The sequence below is a fragment of the Spermophilus citellus genome (assembly GCF_964194105.1).
Source record: "Spermophilus citellus genome assembly, chromosome: 6".
Taxonomy (NCBI): domain Eukaryota; kingdom Metazoa; phylum Chordata; class Mammalia; order Rodentia; family Sciuridae; genus Spermophilus; species Spermophilus citellus.
Window position 1 is genome coordinate 152,416,304 of NC_138187.1, and position 15,823 is coordinate 152,432,126.

The 15,823-nt window shown below is 47.1% G+C and overlaps 1 protein-coding gene across 1 annotated transcript in view; it reads right to left on the minus strand.

Annotated features, from left to right (window-relative positions):
• Nucleotides 1-15,823, minus strand: part of CACNA1E (calcium voltage-gated channel subunit alpha1 E) — a 494,748-nt gene that overhangs the window by 270,244 nt on the left and 208,681 nt on the right. Inside the window, exons 4-5 of the mRNA XM_081297504.1 lie at nt 3,749-3,854; nt 2,775-2,914 (exon numbers count right to left, since the gene is read on the minus strand). Of these exons, the coding sequence (XP_081153630.1) occupies nt 2,775-2,914; nt 3,749-3,854 (246 nt within the window). The remainder of the gene's footprint in view (nt 1-2,774; nt 2,915-3,748; nt 3,855-15,823) is intronic.

Sequence of the window (15,823 nt, forward strand, 5' to 3'; positions counted from 1 at the left end):
GTGAACGTAGGACTAAACATGATCATCCACTCCAGAGGATTAGAGCCTGAGGCCCTCAGCAGGAATGCAAGAGTGCTACCCCTTTGCCCTGAGTCCCTTCACATGTGAATGAATTAAGGGGAAAGAGACCTGTAGATGCTGGGCAGAAAGCTAAACAGTAGGTCTGGAGGGGGCCAGGAACAAAGCCTGTTGGTTCAGGTGGAAAGGAGGGGCCAGCAAAGCCACCACACAGCCAGCGGAGTCTGAAGAGCCACTAGGAGAGGGAGATGAGAAGGCTGGGCAGAGAGCCAGAGGGGACAGCTGACCTGCACCAGCTCTCGGGCACCACCTAAATACACAGGCAAGGAACCAGGCCCTTCTCCACAAAAAAGCCCTGCGGTCCCCATGAATCCACTCCTTCAAAAGTGTGACAACCCTGACAACAGTCCACTTTGGTCTTCTCTTGTCCAGTCAAATGGCCTGGTTCCTCACCTCCCTTCACCCATCACCCTTCCCAGACCCCACACCAGAATAGCCAGGTCCCCCTGTGAAGTACAGTTGACCTGTGGCATCTATAGCAGGTGGTTTCAGGACTTCTTGGGGACCAAAACCTGCACACACTCACATACCTTATATAAAACGGCATAATATTTACACATAACTTAGGCACACCCTCCCTCCCGCACACTTTAAATCATCTTTAAATTACTTATAATCCCTAAGACCATTAAATGCTATGTAACAAGTTGCTATAATGTGCTGCTTAGAGAATAATGACAAGGAAAAAAGTCTATGCATGTTCAGCGCAGACTCAAGTTTTTTTTCCAAATATTTTCTGTCCCGGCTTGCTTGAAGCCACTACTTAGAATCCGCAGACACAGAAACTGAGTGCACTTTACCCTGTCAAAACGTCTGGTAAAATGTGACATACAAAAGACATATGTTAGAGCATCTTTAATCATTATTTATCACAGCAAAAAAAAAAAAAACAGAAGGCAATCTAAGTGTCAAATAATCACAAAAACAAGAAGCTGTGTATGTCTATTTAACGAACTGCTCATCAGTCATTACAGATTTTTACCAAAGTATGGAAGAAGATGCGAGATGCTTGTACTCTATTGAGAAAGGCAGCAAAATCACAAGCATCGAAAAGAAAGAAAACACCCCTAAATAATTAGGAGTTTTTCTTAATCCTTGTTTTGATCTTTCTGTATTGTCTTTAATGGACACACAATGGTTTAGAATAAAAATAAATCTACTGGACAAAAAATTTCAAATGGTCTCTGACCCACATAGAACACAGCACAAGCCGTCTTCACATACACACATGCACCACAGCACTTTTCTCCCAGACAGAATCATAACATTTTTAGATGGCTCAGATTCTCAGGTAGCCCTTGCTTATATGTTATTTATTGTAGAGATGTGTAAGACACTGTCCAGGTGTGCCGCATTTTTATGACAGTGTACTTCTGCAACACTGTGCATAAAATGTATCTTCATTTACTAAAGCATATTAAAATGTGGTTTTCTTTTTTCTTTTTAGAAAAATAACCTCTATAAGATCCTTTGGTGCAGCAACGGATGATTTTAAACATGAATGTCACCACTCTTCATCCATTCCCTTCATTAAAGTTGTCCTGCTCGTCAGCTATATTTTGATCCATTATATCTTCAACTATTTCACTTTCACTTAATCACAACTGGTCTAAAGGTTAAAAATATCAGTCTTGTTTCTCATCCACCAGACAGTGAACAGATGCAGCGGCTCCCAAGCCTTTCCTCTTCCTAGATTCTACCTCCCCCTACCCTGACTATTCCCCCGGGGGAAGCTCCTCTTTTCTCCCCTCTCCTTTTGGTCAGTTCATAGTGGTGGCTCCATAGTTCTTCCAACTCAGCTTTCTGTGCCCTCTCTTCTTTGCTTCTCCAGGTTGTATTGCTGTCTGTTAGGCAGCTGCATAAGGGAATTTCCATGCCGCACCCCTTGCTGCCACACCTACACAGGACTGCTCCTCTCCCATGGGCCCAAGAGCCACCTGACACAAAGCCCCACAGCCATGGAAGCCCCATGCAGCCTGCCCAGCGCCACCACTGCCACGGTCCACTGCATCTGCTGCCAATGGCCCTGGGTCAGCCCCACGTCCTCACAGTCAATTCATATCCTAAGAGAGATGTATCAACTATTAACTGAACCTACTGCCTTCACATATGCTCTGTGACACTGGGTTGGTCCCAATATTTTATTACTATATTAATTTCCAAGGAATGACTTGTCAGACATTTTAATGTAATTCAATTTTATTCTATTGATAAATCTGCAGATCATTAAAAAATTTCATTGTCAGTACTTGAGTCTTAATTATCAGTTCAGAAAATATGGTTGGGGTCTTCTCCAAGCCCCAGGAAACTGCACTTGCCTGCATCTTTGGCCTCTTCCTGGGAGTTGCCTCTCAGGCCAGGGCAAGCTGCATGCTCCGGTAAAAGGCACCCTCCCCAGGGAAATGGGTATTCAGCCAGCCAGCCAACCAAGAATGGGAACCCAGGGCTGCCTGGGAGTCCCATGGTCTCTGCCTCATGCCACAGGCATTTCCACAGTGCCACAAATATTGCCCCTACCCCACACAAGGCTGGTCATCTAACAACCAGCCCCATGGGGAATCTTAACCTTAAACTCTTTCTTCTCCCCAGCTCCACAGTCTGCTCTCTTGCCACCTCTGGGCTCCCTGCACCAGCCATTTCATGACACCACAGGCTCCACACACTCAAAAAGAAGTAGAGTGAAGGAGAGGACTCACCCACTGAGGACCACGATGAAGTCCATGACATTCCAGCCATTGCGGAGGTACGAGCCCTTGTGGAAGATGAACCCCAGGGCCACAATTTTGATCCCAGCTTCAAAGCAGAAGATCCCGATGAAATACGGTTCTGTCTTCTCCTGTGGGGACGAGGAGCAAAGGTATTAGTAAGCAAGGACTGCACTTTATCAGATACCCACAAAGGCTCACCCAGGGCACCTCCCACCCAGCTGTGCTGGGCCAGCTCCATGCAGATAGAGAGTGAGGTGCTGAAGAACACAAAGAGACTAGGGCTGCAGATGTTCTGTGCCTCATGGAGTACACAGAGCAAGGGGCCTGATGTAGAAATGGACAGGTGTGGGGCCACACCCAGGGACTAGACTTCTGCCCGCTGAAGGTCCCTGACAGCAGCCCTGGCTTTGCACTGAATGAGCTGGCTCTCCACCACTGGTCTGCATACCAGCTGAGAACTTCAGGGCTCTCATGCCCACATAGTCAGGCTGCAGCCACTCACCCACACATGTGGGTCTGAAGTAGTCTGTCTGCTCTCTTGAGGGGCAATATGTTAGGCAAGTAAATCAGTTCTTAAGGGAGAATATGGACTTTGGCACTTAGCAAGCTCATAACCACCAACACACACACACCTTGAGCTTGCTTTTCCTCTCCCCCTCCCTCCCCTTCTCCTCTCACTTCAAAAGTCCCTTAGGAAAGAGGAACGAAGCACGTGGCCCTCACACCTGCCCTTTTTTCTCGCCTGGATGCCAGGCGGTGTACACACACCCGTCTGCAGTGCCCTCTCTTCCTGTAAGTCCCAGTGGGGTTTGTTGCTAACTTGTCCCTTGGCAAAGAACAAACTCCTCACAGAACTGTCAGGGGGTGGGGCGGGGGGAGCAGGGAGGGCAATGGAAACAAGGAAAGGGAGCCAAGGAAGAGGAAGGGAGGGAGAGAAAGGGCTAGAAAGACAGAGCACATACCAGTCTTCGGGACATGGGCGTCTTGTCATCCTCTGGAAGATGCTGCTCCAGGGCCAGGACGATGCAGTTGGCGATGATGGTGGCCAGGATCATGTACTCAAACGGCGTGGGGAAGGAGGTGTTAAGGAACAAATTCACCTGAGAGAGGGGACCCCCCCTCCAAGATGATGGTGCACAGAAACAAACAAGCTTTACCAACCCCCGTGGGCCCTCACAGTTTGCATAATTTGTGTTAGCAAGCAGGACAGTGCATGGTCCTCAGCATGTGAAACCTGTCATTGGCACTGGTCTAGAACACAAAGCATCTTCTCCAAGGGAAGAAAGTAGCCAAGAATAATAGAGTCAGGCACAGGGCAGATACCCAGCCACTGAGTGCATTCCAAGACAAAGCCAGGAACCAACCTGGGCGGCAATGGTCAGGGAAGAGGAGAAATATGGTTAACGCTGTAACAAGCCCCCGGATTATGTAATCTTGCTGCAGCAGACACCCAGTTGTGACCATTGCCCTGTGGTCACTACATCTAGAGCTTTCTCTACAACCTCTGCTTGACCAAGAGAAAGAAAAGTCCCCTGGAAAAGAAACCATTCTCCTCATATGAGCCCTCTTCTACTTTAATATCAAACTCAGAAAAATACTTCATGGGACCAGGAGAAGATTGCTTCATACACACCCCCACCCCACCCCCGGTTACTTCCTCCTCAACTTTGACCTCTACAGGGAACAGAAAGACGTGGCATGAGTCTGAACTGAATTTGGCAAAGTCCAGCTCTCTAGGAACCAATATTCAAATCAAGTAAATAAATGCGGGTGGTTTTTTTTTTCTGTTATATTTTTCTGAAGTCAGGTGAGGGGCTCTCTCTGCCTGTTTGAAAAACAGGACAACGACTCAAGTCTGGCATCCTGACTCCTGCAGGAAGATTCTGCTGCAAGCTCAGGGAGGTGAGGTGACTGTTAGGAAAGAGGGACTCGCTGGCTCCCAGAGCCCAGTCATTCTGCATGTTGGGATTTCATTCTGCAACTATTGTTATGACAAACTCACATAAGCCAGGGTCACTGGTCTTGTAGAGCAACCTGTGCTCTGGAAAATTCCAGAATCCAGGCAGAAGAGAAGAGAAGCAGATCTGGCCAAGGGAGAGAAGGGCAGACTCCATTCTCCTGTTTCCCTGCAGACCCAGGCTGGCTTGTAGGGTGTACACAGGGCCTAGATCACCCCCTTCTAGTAAAAAAGGGCAAACCATGAATATGTCCCCAAGAGCCTCCCACCTCATCCCTTCTGTGATATTTGTGTCAATAACAATGTTACATGAGCCCTCAGGACATCTCTGGGAGAGGGTTGGACACCAGGCACTCTGCAGGCAGAGGCCAAGTGTATATCTAGATGCCAGTGGCCAAACCAGTTGCTCTGGACCTGGTATGCTAGCACAGGAGGCTGCAGGGAGAGGTGTCTGGCTGCATGGGAACCTCAAGTCCTTTTCCTTCCTATTTGGCAGTGCCATGTCCTCCCTCTGTCACTATGCATCCTGAGTCACAGGCACTCTCCAGCAGCTGACTGTCCTTCCTTCCCACACATCTTCAGCACTCACTGAACCTCGACCCCAGGGACAGCTCTGCGCACCTCTGCTTCCTTGTGGTCCAGCCACCAGATCTGAAAACTGGACCCACTGTGCTTGCTTCAGCCCTCCCAGTCGGAAGGGAGCCTCATGGTGTGGAAGTCCCTCAGCACCCTGGGCACTCCTCCTCCATGCAGCACTCTGGACACCAAGACCAGCCCTGAGAGCTAAGCATGCTGCAGGCACACAGCCAGCTTGCACGTGCGCCCTCCCAGGACAAGACTCCACACACACACACACACACACACACACACACTGTCAAGGCCACCAGAGTCCACTGATCACAGAGGAGGGCTCCTCCCCATCATGTTCGGCTCTCAAATGTAGAGTGTCAAGGGACCACGGCAGAGCCTGGTGTCTCACAAGACCCCTGAACAGGCTAGGCTCTCCGGAGCCTGGTAGAAAGACCCAGAATCCACAGACTTATCTGGCAAAATGAAGATGAGAACATGGCAGAAACCACAACTGAGGAACCTCTGCCCAGTCCTGGAAACAGCGTAGGAGGTGGGTCCAGAAGGGAACCGCTAACATGCCTGCAAGTCCCCGGTGAATGGTAACAGAATGAGCACATTTAGGGCACCATTCCTACCGTGTAGGCTATGAAATATGAGTGCTATGGGAGGTCGCAACAAAATAAATGAAGGAACGCCTGGGTTAAGCAGAGGTAAGCAGGATTTCTTTTAATACCACTGTGTGCAGTGCACACACACACACACACACACACACACACACACACACACGACTGGGAACAGGACACAGCATATCCCAGACTTGTTTTACCACACACCCCTTTTTCAGAGCATCTCTCAGGAGTGGTGTTCACAGCAACATACTTGGACAGCCCTGATACACAGGGCAAATCTCACTGCCAGTCCCCAAAATTAGGTGGAGAAGAAGGGATGGTGGCTCTGACTGGTGCATCTAGTGCCTCTTCCATATCATCCTCTGCCGTTGCTCTCAACAAAACTGTTCATAAAAGTATGGGGCTCACCTGGCCCTTCCCCGTGGCTAGAATGCACCATGCAAGTTCAGAAACCTGCTCAGTACATCTAAGAAGCCAGGGCCTGACCTGGGAGGCAGACCTGGGAATGAGCATTTCCTCATTGAGCTACAGATGCCACTAGCTCTCGTGGCGCTGCTTGGGTCTGTGATGCTTTGTTGAGTCTTCTTCCCCTAAAAGCCTGAAAGTGGTAACCACAGCCTAGAAGCACATGAATTCCCAGGTGCTGAGACTGCGGGCAAGACAGGTCCTGGCAGCTGTGCACCTCTGAGGACACTCTGCCCAATAATGCCTGCTTGATGGCTGCAGCTCCCCTGCCAGCCTCGCTCTCTGCTCCTCACTCTCCCCTCCACAGTCTGTAGCTCCCCACAAGGAACTTTAAGTTCATCTAGTCCAAATGAAGATGTGAGAGGCTTATCTGGAAAGTGCGGCCTTCACCCCGAAGGACACTCAGCACAGGAGGAGGGCCCTTAGACCCAGTGGCTGATGAGTTAATTCCCTGCCACTGTCCAGGTATCCGATGGTTGAAAAGTCACAAGGTCTCCAAGACTAGTACTGCCCAAGGCCCCAGAGACTAGAATCAAAAGGTGGGAGTTGGGTAATTCACAGGCTCTGGAAGGACCCTAGTCCCCCTTCCTGTCCCAGACAAATTCTCTGCCTACCGTCTGATATATCCGAACCCATTAGAAGCAGAAATGCTTTGGCTTAAAATTTTACAATTGCACATGTCCTGGAGAGGGATGTCCCTTTGAGGTTTTGCAGATCTAGACCCTCAGATGAATTCATTCTAGGATGTACAGAATGTGAGGTGAGCCAGGCACAGTGACACCTGCCTGTAATCCCAGCAGCTTGGGAGGCTGAGGCAAACAACTTAGCAAGGCCCTAAGCAACTCAGCAAGACTCTGTCTCTAAATAAAATATAAAAAAGGGCTGGGGACATGGCTCGGTGGTTAAGCACCCATGGGTTCGATCACCAGTACCAAAAAAAAAAAAAAAAAAAAATGTGAGGTGAGATTTTGATGTGGAAACAAGATGAGACCACAGAGATCCCACGTGTCTGTGGGCTAGGTGAAGAAAGGGGAGGTACCAGAAAACTTTGGGGAGAAGATAGGTAGGCAGAAGAAGAAAATAGCAACATGTCTGGGCCCCAGCCACTCACCATTGCATCTTTTTAAAAATTGTCTTAACCTCTTTTCCACTTCCCTTTCTGAGGAAACCATCAAGAAAAGACATCATACATCTTGGCACTTTTTCCGTCTCCTGTATAGCCTTTCTCCCCCCTTCTGCTCAGGCTATGTCCAAGCTGAAATGTCCCTGTGAAATTTCTCCTTGTACCTCATTTCTCTTCACATGGCATTTTTTATTATTTATTTTATTTATCTCCCCACAAAAGTACAACGTAAAAGCAGGCGTTTGCCAGGTGTCATGGTACACATCTATAATCTCAGTGACCCAGGAGTCTGAGGCAGGAGGATTGCAAGTTCAAGGCCAACCTCAGCCACTTAGCAAGCCCTATCTCAAAATAAAAAAAAATGGCTGGGGCTACAGCTCAGTGGCAGAATGACCCTGGGCTCAATCCCTAGTGCTAGGGGAAAAAAGAAAACAGGTGTTCATCATCTCTTTAGTGGCAGTGCTCAGCAGAGAGCCTGGTACATAGTAGGAGCTTAATAAATGTTAAATGCAGAAAGGAATGATGAGGTGTCCCCTGGAGGAGTAGCTCCATGAAGGATCCATTGTAAACACAAGTGTGGTCACCAACTCTGGCTCAGACCAGGGCTCCTGCTCACTCCCATCTCTGCAGGCTGCCTCCCTTTCTTCCTGCCAGTCTTCATCACAATCACCAACAACTTTATCTCCATACACATGAGACACGAGGCATCAGAAAATTACATCTATGAGAGATTAGGATCATGATTAAAAGCTTTGGCCCAGGAGTCAGACCATCTGAATTCGAAATCTGACTAGCTCAGTAGCCTTGAATTGATTATTTAACTCTGAGCCTCGGCACTTTTATCTGAAAATGGGAATGCTACTCTACATCTGATATAGCATATGGTGGTTGAAGAAAATAACTCATGAAACATGCTTAGCATAAATTTTTCTGTTATTAGAATTAGCATCAAATACAATGGCATTGATTAGTTTTCCTTTTTGGAAATAGTCCCATACCTCTTCAATATACTTATTTCCTTTTTCAAAAGCAAGTATCAAAGTTCTTCCTGGGTTAAAAGTGTTGTCATTTATAAACTTAAAATTTTTATTTTACCCAAATGTGAATACAGTGATCACTCTCTGTTGGTATATAAACATATACGTGAAAACAACAGGAATCTGCTCCAATAATGGGTAATATGCGATAACTACCAGAGGCTCTGCTGAGTCTCCAAAGGCAAGAGCCTGGACTGCAAGTAATGGCCCCCAGGTTGAGCTAATGCACCTTGCAGGTAAGACTTGCAAAGGTCAAAGGATGCTCCAAGTTGCCATGGCCTCAAAAACAGCACCCACTATGGCAATCGCAGGCAGAATGAAAGTCTGGGGAGGACTCTGATTCTCTGTCCAGGAATTCAGTGACCTGCATTAATAGTCTGTGCCTAATACAAAGCATATTTTGAAGAAGAATTTCCAACCCTGGGTGTCCAGAGCACTTGTGCTTTGAGATCCTGAACAAATGAGCTGATATCAGGAGCAGTGAGGCCTGGGGGCTGAGGGCAGATCTCCTTCACTCCTCTGTCACTGTCGTCCAGCATGGCACTTGACACAGAGTGGACATCCAATAACTGTTATTTAGTAGATCAACAAATTAATAATCATTTGATAAATGAATAGCACAAGAAAGCCAGAGCCCAAAATCATCCTATAAAAGGAATCCTACATTCTCTCTCCACTGTATACCCATTTGAACTTTTTGTACTGTGTACTGTGGGCATATATTATCTATTAGAAGAAAAGGAAAAGAAAAGAAACCAGCATGCACAGAAGATCCCTTTAATGTTCAGAGAGAGAGACAGAAAGGGGGGAAGGGAGTTCTTGAAGGAAGGATAATGAGTTTTCTTTGGGTAGTGGGGCTACTTTCTCTTTCTTCTTTCCTCCTTGATCCATTGTCTGAATGTTATAATGAGCCTATATTGATTTATAATCATAAAACCAATTAAAGCAATATGTGTTATGAAAAACACCAAACCAATAGAAAAAAAAAAACCCAACCTGAGGGTGCAGAGGAAGGTGTTGGTCAAGGAAGTCAGTACAAGATTTCTGAGTTCAAATGCCAGAGAACCAAGGGGTGGACCAGAAATGACCATGAAAGCACTTGGAATCCTGCAAAGAGGCCTCCCCTCCTGTCTCCGGTATCTAAGAGCCTCCCTTCATAAACTTTCTTGGCAACCTTCCAAACACCCCTTCTCTCCTCTCTCCCTCTGAGCTGGTTAATGAGGACTGGTGTGACTGCAGTTCTCCCTTCCCTTGCCTGTCTAGCAGCTTCAAGACAATCATTAGGGAAATGATAAAAATAGGTTCACTTATTGATTTATCTCCTTTACCCAATGCTCCTTCCTTCAACCAGTTGACTTGTTTCCTTAGCAACACAGCTAATTTGAGCAGCCCTGCTCGGCCAGCACACCTGTCATTTGTTCAATTCCTTCTTGGGCACAGAAAGCTGGGGCAAGGGAAAGGGCTGACCAATGGCTCCATGGTGCTGGTCTTCTTGCCCCCAGCGCCCTGGCGGCTGCCTGCACCTCAGCCTTTCTATTTCCCCCACCCAGCAGAGCTGCTCCAATCTCTACCTCTCAGGTTTTGAAATGCAGGTTAGGCCTGGGAAGGACTCAGGCCACCAGCAGCAAATGGGGAGTGCCCCAGGGGACACCTGCACCTCCATTACCACCAGGATGCTGCCTCAGACCCCTGTGCTCTCAGAAGTCACCTTCCAGAGCTCCTGACATCACAAACTAAGAAGCTGAAGGTGCTGAGAGCTGAGGGGCACGAGGAGCAGGCAGGCAGGCAGAATTCGGTGTTCTCTGCCGGCTCCAGGCCTTAGGGAGGACATGTGGGAAGCAGCCTGAGGCCATTCTGGACCTAAGAAACTCTTGGGGTTGTCTAGAAAAGCCCGCAATCTCTAGGGAGGCACATCTCGGCCTTCTTTAGCCGTGCCCACCCATGTCCCCAAGATCCAGAACAATCTCACCAAGGAGGCCCATCCCCTTTCCTCCCTTGAGCCTCCTGTTTGGGGATGTTTAATTCTAAGAGATGTAATAGTGTCAGAGGATGGTCTAGGTGCCTCTATGCTCCTCTTTCCACCCCTCCCTTGCCCACACATGATATCATTCTAACACGTGGTGTTGACTCAAAGAACAGTATATGGGGGAAAAACCTCTCTCTCTCCTGCCATTCTTTCAAAAGCTCTACCCCAAAGAGATATTTGAAATAGGAAGGATAGCGAAATATAGCTATTTAAGGTTTCCATGCTATTTTTATTAAATAAGAAAAATCGGGATCTTCCTCAAGACCTAGAATGCAATGGAAAAAAAATGTTAACTTGGCAATGAGAAAACACAGCCAGGCTCTCACTGCAAAAGCTGTCCCAACACAGCACTCATGAGTCAGACGAAGGCCACCACCACCCGAGCTCATGGAACAAACAAAAAACACAAAAGGATCAATGCCTAAAATGATGCTTGAATATGAAAACCCTCTGAAAGCTGTAAGGTACTCCACAAATGCACAGTCGCCTTCATTATCCTACTAAATCAATCTGGAAGCATCTGCTGTGGCTCAAAGCTTTGGGGGAAAGCATCTGTCAGTGGTCACAGCCCGGGGAGGGGAGACAGGGCTGGCTGCAGCCATGGGCAGACATTGAAGCAACCCACCCCAATAAAGAATTTAAAAGAAAATTATGGTAATGGGCCTCAGGAAGACAGAAAAGAAATTTGGCCCAGAACCTCCTGGGAATATGGAAAGCAGATCCAAACACCAGTGCCCAGAGCAGGATTTATGAAGATGATGGCTCTGATGCAATCTTTCTCAGTAATTAGAAGGGGCATTAATCACACCCAAGGCCAAAGCTAAGAACAGGAAGGCTGGAACCACCACAGAAGTCGGCTCTGGCTCTAGGAGACCCTGATGGAAATGCAGTGAGGTCATGCTGGTGAGATCACACCCCCTCCCTGGGCCTGCTAGGAAGATCCATCTGCCCTGGAGGGACGAGCAATACCAAAGAGATAGGGCCTGGGCTGGGGCCACAGCTTCAGCAGAACGTCTGCCCCTCCCACGGTCGTCCTCACCTCCCTACAGGCAGACGTTCTCCCAGGAAGGTCTACTCCCCAACCCGTTGACACAAGTGCACGCAACTCTTAGAGCTCCAAGGAGCTTCCTGGTGCCTCTCAGCAAACCACTGGGTTGAGAGGGCCCCAGCTAGGTGGCAAGCCCTGACAAAAGGAGTCCCTGTCCATAGGAGAACGAGCCCCTCCATGTGCGCCACCTGGACTTCTGAGCACTCACTCCTGGGGCAAGATGGGGTGGCCCAAAGGAGGCCAATCATACCCTGGAGTTTCTGAGGGGTTACAGGTGAACTCCTCAATTTCCCCAAAAGAAATGCTAATTTTATGGATTTCTCAACATATTTGGAGTAAGGCATGCCCTCCACTCCATTTGCATCTCCTTTCTCAGCCCTCACTTTTGGGTTTCCAGTCTCTACCCTGGGCTGATCAACAGGGGTAGACTGTACAGCACCTTCAAAGGCAGGAGGGCTGAAGCTCTGCACTTCTTGTGTGTAATTATCACTGCATAACTTTGGCAGCAAATGGAAAAACCACACTGTATTCCCCCCACCCACCCACCCACTCACCCCTGGCAAGAGAAATGCACTGTTAACAAGCAGAAAAATGAGCAGGGAGGATCTGCATACTCCATGTTGTCCCATGTTGTTATCTCATTGCTTTCCTTAGCGCAATTTTTCTCACCAACCAATCTCATCTTTAAAAAAAAAAAAAAAGAAGAAGAAAGAAAGAAAGAAAGATCAGATTGAAAAACCAAATCTCTTTTCTTTTTCTAAAACAAAACAAAACAAAAATGCATCATGTGACTTTAAGGCTTAACGTCAGTTTTTTAACTCTGGTTTCCATGGTGGTGGGATGCAACCTGTCATCACCATGACAACAGCTGCCTCTGTTCAAATCCACCATCTGACACGCAGTCCTGAACACACACACACACACACACACACACACACACACACACACACACCACACCTCCCTCTCTCTTTCTATTTCTCTGTCTCGTGCTCCTCATCTGCTGTGTCTGTCTGTCTGTGTCTGGCTGTCTGGCTCTCTCTCTCTCTCTGGCTGTCAAAAAGATAGAAATGCCATTGCAGTTACTCCTAAAGATTTAAAACCTTGTGAATGAAAGACAAAGAAAGCCATGTTTGCAACGTAACAGAAAGAACCCCTAAAGGACTTCCTGTTTGCCTCAACAGGTCCACTGCTCTCTTATGGAGGTCGATGGACCTGGTCACTCAAAAAGAGAGAACCTGAGCTTTGCCCTTTTTATTATTAGCTGTGAAGCCATGTCACACCTCTCATTGTTTTTAGACCAAAGACCTTACTTACTCCAGTGACCCTGCTTACTTCCTAAAGGAAGGTCACGTGGTTGCCATTTTTGTGAACCATTATGAGGGTCAACTCCACCCCCATCCTCACCAATTCCTAAAGGAGGGCAGGTGCCAGATCTGAGAAACAAGACGGCTCTGCTGCCTCCCTCTCTTGGCTGCTCATGCCCCTCTCAGGTACAGACAGCTGGAGGACTCTTAACAAATTCACTTGTTCCATGTCTAAATGGATCCTGGACTCAAAAGGCTGTCATTCGACACAGTTTTGGTGATCCAGAGACAAATGATTGAATGCTATGGAATAGCAAAGAATGAAAAGGGGAACATTAAAAGCCACTGAAAGAAAACAAAACAGCAGTGGGGAAATTACCTGTTTCAGAAACTAGAATTTGTGTTTTGATGACACTCTGACAAATTTGAGCCCATCAAGAGTTCTGGCAGCAATGGCACTTTTAGGGAAAGACTGAGCCACAACCAGCAGCTGCATCCCAGAGCACACCCCACTTCCTACCAACACTCCTGTCATGGGATGTCAGAGGATCCTCAGGACATATAAACAAAATGCAAAGCCTTCTGTGAAAGAGTCCATTGATCACCTCTGGGAGAATTTTTGCTTTCCTTTGAAAACTCTGCAACTGTACCCCAGTGTTCAAAGACACCTACTGAGCCTGCAAACCACATGAGAAAATGTTGGAGGAAGTAAGGAGACTCAGCTTGGAACAGGAAGACATGAAAGACATCATAGCTGCTTTTGAATATCCACCAGGGTAGCTTGTAATAGGGGCTTTAATTTTCTTTAAGTTAAAGAGAGTGAGACCCCCTCAAAGGCAGATCTGGGGCAATACAGAGAAGAACTTCTGGTGCTTCACAAGTGAATGGATTACTGCAAGTAGTAAATGAAATGTGGTGCTAATAAATATGGAACATCAGAGAGAAAAGCCCTCGTGTGTAACATTTGCCAATTTTTAGGGTGTAAATACTCTCTTTGCGGCCAATTTCGAGTTATTGAGTTACGTCACTGAACGTGGAACTTGGAGGAGGAAGACACACAGGACATGCCAGTTCCAGCATACCACTTACTATAAGTTCCACGTCTCTGGGAGATTGTCAAGAGGAAGAGATTCCATATGGGATGTTTGTCGTGCCAGGTCAACCCTCACACTCCTAAGGGTATGGGTAGGAAGCAAGGCCAAAGAGTCTTCAGTCATCTACTGGAGGCCCTCCTGGGTGAGCATGACTCATCCTGTCCTTAGTCTCAAATCGCCCCCTTATCTAGACCTGTATTCAGGAAGTCTGGAGCATGACACTCATCACAGAAAGCTGTTACCTATGCAGCTGGTGTGCCCAAAGCAGTCACAGGTGAATGGTTTGCCAATATAGTGCACCATAAGAATTAATCACCCTGTTCTCTCAGGCTAGATTACAGCATACCCAAGATGCCTGCTATTTCACCACAGCCTTCAAGAGACATATGGCCACATCCAACCCATGTGATCTAAGAACACTCCAAAGGAGTAGAAACAAGTCAGGTAAAAGGCTCACCTTTCACTCTAGATCAGTGGATCTCAGCCTCAGCTAAACTGTAGACTTACTGGAAAGCTTTGAAAAGTTAAGGACCCAGTATCCTACCTTCAGAGATTCTGAAGCATCCCAATCTAACATTTCTAGAAGTTCCCAAGATGATTCTAATGTGCAGCTAGGGAAAGGAACCCTGCTTTTGATGAAAGCTCACTGGTGTAATAACAATTGCAGAAGCTGAAATCCCAGAGGCATAGGGAAAAGCTTCTTAGAGTTCTACTAAGATCCCAGCACACTCATTTTACAGATGTAGATACTGAGACCAAAGGAGAAATGAAACTTTTCCAGAACCCCTCCTGACTCTCAGCTCCATACCCTGAAAATATGGGGAAACTATCCTAAAAACAATCAAATGAAACTCCCTAGGGCTTGGGGTATGGTTTCAGTGATAGAGCACTTGCCTAGCATGTACAAGGCCCTGGGTTTGATCCCCAGTACCACAAATAAACAAAAAACTCACTGGCTTCCCACCTTGAAATGAACATTCTAAAAATGTAGGTTATTTTTTAAATATACCTTTATTTGTTTGTTTGTTTATTTATTTATTTATTTATTTATTTTCTGTGGTGCTGAGGATCGAACCCAGTGCCTCACGCATGCTAGGCCAGTGCTCTGCCACTGAGCCACAACCCCAGGCCCTGAAGGCTATTTTTATATGAGCTTTCTTCCTCCTTCCCATGTTCTTAAAGAGCACATCTCCTGAGGTAAGGTCTGGATGGTTTGCCTTTCCCAGGGCCACTGAAGAGCCAAGAAAACATTCTGAGATGGGCACTTGCCTGGGCATCCATCCATCTTGCCATCTGCTGAGACTTGCTCTTGGTTTTTTACACTGGGCACCAGTCCACTGGCTACTGAGTCCTCCACTGTGGTATCCTGTGGTTTCTCCAATGACATTTTTTGGGGAAAGAAGAACATTAACCATTGTCCTGAATCACTGTCTCCTAGCCTCGCTGGACTTGTGCCAGGTCACTTCACCCCATGAACAGCCTCTCTGGTCCATTTCCACTTTTTTTACTATTATTATTTAAATTCTTTCTTGTTAATTATGATCCTTGTATCTAGTCTCCTGTGCTCCAAGATAAACACCCAAAACACACGCTTGCTAACTAACAGGACAACAAAGAAGACTCAGAAGAAGAGGAAGAGGCTGGAGGAATGAGGACTGGGCAGAGAAAGGGTATGGAGGAAAGAGAAGAGAAACAGAGATAAAAGGAGCCCCACACTTAGGAGCCCTGTGTTCTATTCTCTGCCATTTACTGTGCGACTTGTGGCAAGTGTCTTAGCATCTCTG